Source organism: Sinocyclocheilus anshuiensis, unplaced genomic scaffold (genome assembly GCF_001515605.1).
Source record: "Sinocyclocheilus anshuiensis isolate Anshui unplaced genomic scaffold, SAMN03320099.WGS_v1.1 scaffold1163, whole genome shotgun sequence".
NCBI lineage: Eukaryota > Metazoa > Chordata > Actinopteri > Cypriniformes > Cyprinidae > Sinocyclocheilus > Sinocyclocheilus anshuiensis.
The window spans coordinates 197,888-203,774 of record NW_015544295.1 but is presented as its reverse complement, the minus strand read 5'-3'; the positions used below and the strand labels follow the sequence as shown (position 1 = coordinate 203,774).

Here is a 5,887-nt window from a genome sequence, read left to right as displayed (position 1 = left end):
ACACACACACACACACACACACACACACACACACACAAGCTAAATAAGATGCTTAGTTCACCCTTAGATTTCGTACTAAAATAGCTGAGCGGGCAATTATCAAAAGCAATTGTAATTCAAATAGCAAAAAATCTTTGATTGTACTTTTACTATACTTTCATTATTAATTATCATTTACTGACGAATGAATGAATATTTACGATGAATACCAACGATTCTTATATGGAAATTAAAACTGCAGACCAAATATCCAAAGTGTTGCAATAATATAATAAAATGAGTCGAATTAATCTTCTGAATGTTTCGGAATAACTAACGATAGGCTACAGAAAAGGTCATTGCTGCTTTGTGTTCATATATATTTGATATAGCTATATTTATATAATAACATATATCAATATTAAACTGATGCAAAAAGCTATAAGCTTGATAAAGTTTGACGGAAAAAATTCTGGCTGCTTGAGAAAAAATTCACAGATTTTAATGGATGGCATAAATGGAAGATTTTCCTTTTAATAACCTTTTCAATGTCGGTGTCAGTTTAATTTAATATTTGGACCTATTAAACCACAATTGAACTATATGCACTTACCTGCATATCCCATGATATCCCATGTTTAACTAGGCTACATATCTTTAGGGTAAATGAAAATGAATATCAAATCAAATACAGGCTATTTCCTACTGTTGAAAATTCACCGGCAGAAAAAAAATAAATAAATAAAGTATTTTAATGATATAGGCCTATAACATTTTTAGAGAAACGATGTATCTGCATCTGCGCCGTTTAAAACAATTTTATAGCATATTATAGACGAGACGCTTATACTCTGTTGTTCAGATTATCAGTAGGCTATTAATCTGTCTGCATTTCGATGTTTTGTAGCTATCGAATAAAATTGGTTGCGCTTCACAGCGTGAGAACACAAACTTAAAATGTGACGAGGATGAATGAGGCAAAGCGAAGCGCATTTTCGAACGGAGGCTTTTCTGAATTATTGTTTTCCAAACCTAATGTAGAGATTTACCATTAATCTGCGTGTCCAGCATGGGTGAGCCGCTTCAAACCAGCGTCTTTATCATTCAGCTCCAGTGATATAACGTCCAGACCTTCAGAAACTTCAGGAGCGAATCTAACAGGTCTGAGGTCGGTTCCTCGGTGTCTGAACGTCTTCCTCCGCACTGGATCTGAGTGTTGGGGAGGTCTTCCTTGGATAACGCGCTCATGTGACAGCTCTCCAGAAGATGATGCGCGCCAGTCTTTATAGCCGCGGTATTTTATTATCAGACCAGCAAAAAAAAAAAAAACCCAAAAAACAATTGGTTTGGCCATTCATACTTACTGATTGGTATACATTACAGTATTTACATTTTGTTATTTTATACATAGTTGTTTTCGTTCTCTCTCGCTTCGTTGTTTTAAAATAAGTTTATTATTATCCAATGATATGATTACCTTACTTATTAGCTGATATAATTATGTTGGCATCTCGTAGCTATACAAGCCATGGTTGTCCTCTTTAAGATACACCAAGACTTAAAACAGTTATTGCCTTCTTTCTCTGAGATATAGTAGCCTACACCAAGACTCAAAACAGTTATTGCCTTCTTTCTCTGAGATATACAAAAAGAAATGTAGGGGTCAGTGACGTGGCAAAGTCTGAATTAAAAAAAAGAAAAAAAAAAGAAAAAAGGTAATTCACGTAACACTCGTTATTTTTCTTCCGTCCGGATGTATTCACAAAAATAAATTAAATGTTAACTATTAATATATTGTTAAGAAAACCATAAATCAGAGGTCCATAGCCTACCTAGAACCTGTTTGTTATCGTTAGGCTAGATTTATTTATGTAGCTATTCATTGTGAAAAGGCACGCTTTGTTGAAATTAAATCAAGTTTTAAAACTTCATGTGACTCACAAAACAAAGAAAAACTGATTTAGCCTACCTTGAGAACTTCTTTAAAAATGACTATTGTGTGAAAATGAAAGGAACATATTTCAGTAATTTTTTTCCCCTATAGTGGTTACACCACTTGACATTTCGGAGTCATTAAATCCAATGTTTGCACGAAATAGAATCAATGCGTTTCACAAACCAACTTGATTACAAAGATTACATTTCTATGAACTCCCGTGTGTTTTGAAAAGGATTTGTAAAATATTTCGACGTCCTTTATTTCTCACAGACCCAGCATATCCATGAGCAATAATGGACAAAATGGGTTGCTCTCAGGTGAATATGAGGGGAATTAATGATGTAGGCCAAACTCTTAGGTTATGCAACTTTACAAAAGCATGCATATTATTTTATGTTACATGCTTATTCATAATGCATAATAAAACAAAGTTTACATTGATTTATTTAACATAAAGGCTGACTGCCTGGAGTCAAATCTCTAGTCTAAATTGTGTTAGTAGTATGTGAAGTGGCCGTCGCTTCATGCAGTTAAACTGTGTCGCGGTGAGAGACGCGATAGTGTATCAGTTACCGCTGTCAAGGTTAGCAGTGTTATGCTGGGCTGCTGTGGCTGCACTGCTCGGGTTTGGCGTTCTGTTCCTGATATGAAGCGCTTCACCGCGATGCTTTGACTCCGGAGAGACTATTTTTGCTTGGGGAGCATTCCTCCGTCTTCTGCTAAGACATCAATGTCTGATAGTGAAGGAATACAATGAGGACGAGGAGCCACATCTTGTGCTTTGCATGGAAAGAAGTGCTGATTTGGCGAGCGGTAGATTTGTTAAGAGAAGAGCAAAGGGACACTGGAAACCTTTGTGAATAAAAAGTGCGCTTAATTGCATTGAATGTGCACTTGTAGTGTAAGCTACTTCACATCTTAAAAGTTTTTATTTTTTTCATTTTATAATTTTGATGAAATAAAAGGAAACATAAGTGTACTTAAAGAGAACACGCTTTCATGTCATTCCACTTTAAAAAGTGAACTTATAAGTGCAATAGTTTTAAATAAATGTTTTAATAATCTTTTTGTCGCGCTTTAAAGAAGTACACTTATTTTAATGTTTACTACTAACATAAGCACATGTAAAGTATGCTACGCGATTGTAATTTTAACTGTAGTGTGTTGCTCTGTATTACATTTAATAATAATAAATTATAAATGTACTAAATTGCAACTTCATCGTTGCAAATGTAAACTTTCAAGTATATTGAAATACATGACATACACTTTTCAATTGAAGTGACAATAATAATTTACTGTAAATGCTTGCCAGTACAATCGGCACACTTTAACCATATTTCTAAGACAATAGAAGTCATTTTGAAATTACATATAAAGATGTACTTAGAGGGATAGTTCACCCAAAAAGAAAAACATTTTTTTATGAGTTTCTTTCTTCTGCTGAACACAAAAGAAGATGTTTTGAATGATGTTGGTCACCAAACAGATGACGGCAGCAATTGACTTCTATAGTATTTTCCCTTTAACTATCCCTTTAAGGAGACAAAAAAATGTAGGCCTACTCTTAAGTTCAATTAATTGCATTTGATATAGGCCTATATTGCGTTTTCATTTAACTGAAAATATAAATAGTCACATATATGAAAATATCAGATCAAGCATCCACAAACAAACAACTAGAACTTCAATTTTCTGAGCCATTATCCCAAAGACTTTTAATCAATAGATCCCAAGGAGGTTTTATTAGATGTCAGTTCTGCTCAAGGTCACACAGTTATCCTGTCAGAGAAACCACATGTGTGTAGTTCATCACAAAATCCACCAACATTTGACAACCATAATGTGTCACAATACCTTTGTCTTCGTTTAAAAGAGTATATCTAGCATTTGAGACCTAACAAAATGACAAGAACTGCCAATTATACTGATATTTTGTTGAATATTATTAAATTACATTCATACATTTTTAAATGTGGCTTGAGTGTCCAAATATACCTTTTGGGGTATTATTTGATATAGTTTATAGATATAGGGAATTTTCTTAGTACAAGCGTTTTTTGAAGAGATCCTCATCCAGACTCTAAGCCAATCCTTAATCTCCCAATGTAATTGCTTAATTTTCTTACGAATAATGCATAGTCTTGTATTAATAACTTCTATATAAACCCCCGGTAGTTCCCTCAAGGACTGGTTTTAGCAGATGGATGGCATGAATGCACGAATGTTTAGAACCATTTTATAAAAGCAATAAGGCAAGTCTATGCAAGTCAGTTTTTAAGTCATGCCAAACTGTAGCACAGTCGCTCACACCTTGAAAAAAACCCTTAAATAATACACATTTTTGGCATTGCAATATACACAATTATTATTAATATTATTATGAAGAGTGTGCGCTTTTGCTGTTTCAGACTTCCTCTGTCCAGCTGTCACATCTTCAATCTTAAATGCTACACACGTCACCCTTTGTCCTTTGCAGGGGTGAAAACACAAAAATGGCCTCAACAATAGTTCGCAACAGACTGAGATGATCTGGAAAGGGGTCGGGGTATCCCTGAGAAATTTCTTGCCCTTGAAGGGTTTCTAAAACTAAGACGTGCTCTTTTCCCGTTGGTGCCCGTTTGAGAGATTTACTTTGTCCATAAACAACAATGCCGTGTGCACGTTTTGACAGTCACAAGGCCAATTCCATAGGCAGCCTTGGACACATACGGTATAAATATATTTACCGAAGTAGTAAGGCAGTCTATCCTGACAGGATGTTCATTTCAACAAGGCACATGGAGTATGTCTCAATATAGAAACAATCCTCGTCATACATACTGTAATGCTACTTTAGGAGCAATATCAGATTCCGGTAACAATGTTCTAATTGCCTATAAAACGGTTTAATTGTTGGCACTATTAGTGTAATGTATAACACATTTTTGTCCTCAAAAGGAGCTTTTAAGTCCATGCCTGCCAACCTTTGGATACGAATAGTATCTTAAACTGATGAATCAAAATTTTGAGCAAAACTCAGTCCCACTTTGGCCCTCTGCGGACAGTGTCTATACATGAGATATCTGGTCTCCAGCAGCTGGTAAGATCCAGTGCCAGAAAAGCCTCCTCATCCCCCACGTTATCAAGGCCGCAGTGAGCCTGATGGTACAGTACACACATTCACTCTCTACTTCTCTTCTCATTCTTCTCAATGAGTGACCTGACATGCCACATAAGAGAAACCCTTTAGAAAATACACTCATGGCCAAATTAGTGCAGCCAGAATAAACATCTTTCTTAGCGTTGGTGGTGGTTGCGTTAAGTAGTTTAAAATGCTGCTTCTGTATCATTTCTGTTCAGTCCAAAACTTCTGCATTTTTTTTTTGTTTGTTTTTTTTTTTGCATTGACAAATGTGCAAATCATGCAGCTCTCCACAACCCCAAATTACTCATATTACTTGCATAAAATAAAAAATATATATATATATATATATATATATATACTGTATCTATCTACTGTTCAAAATTTTGGGGCATTTGTTTGATTAAAAATACAGTAAAAACAGTAATATTGTACAATTATTGCAATAACTGTTTTGCACTACAATATACTGTAAAATGTAGTCTTGACTTTGTTCTCGGAGTCCGAACAATCGATTTTCCAGATGTCCCAAACAGTCAGAAGGGATCTTTATCAGAGAAAATAACTTTGCACCAGTCTTCTGCTGTCCAATCCTTGTACTTCCTGCAGAATTTCAGTCTGTCCTTGACGTTTTTCTTGGAGAGAAGTGGTTTCTTTGCTGCTTCTTGACACCAGGCCGTTGTCCAAAAGTCTTGGCCTCACTGTGCGTGCAGATGCTCTCACACCAACCTGCTGCACTCCCTGAGCAAGCTCTGCACTGCTGCTGACACGATTCCTCAGGAGGAGACGGTCCTGGCGCTTGCTGGACACTCTGGGACGTCCTGAAGACTTCTTCACTGCAGTCG

The 5,887-nt window shown here is 35.8% G+C and overlaps 1 protein-coding gene across 1 annotated transcript in view; it reads right to left on the bottom strand.

Annotated features, from left to right (window-relative positions):
* The window catches only part of nr5a1a (nuclear receptor subfamily 5, group A, member 1a), a 15,771-nt gene extending 14,664 nt beyond the window's left edge, over nucleotides 1–1,107 (bottom strand). Inside the window, exon 1 of the mRNA XM_016498993.1 lies at nucleotides 1,029–1,107. Within this exon, the coding sequence (XP_016354479.1) occupies nucleotides 1,029–1,050 (22 nt within the window). The 5' untranslated portion in view covers nucleotides 1,051–1,107. The remainder of the gene's footprint in view (nucleotides 1–1,028) is intronic.
* Nucleotides 1,108–5,887: the final 4,780 nt, after the last annotated feature.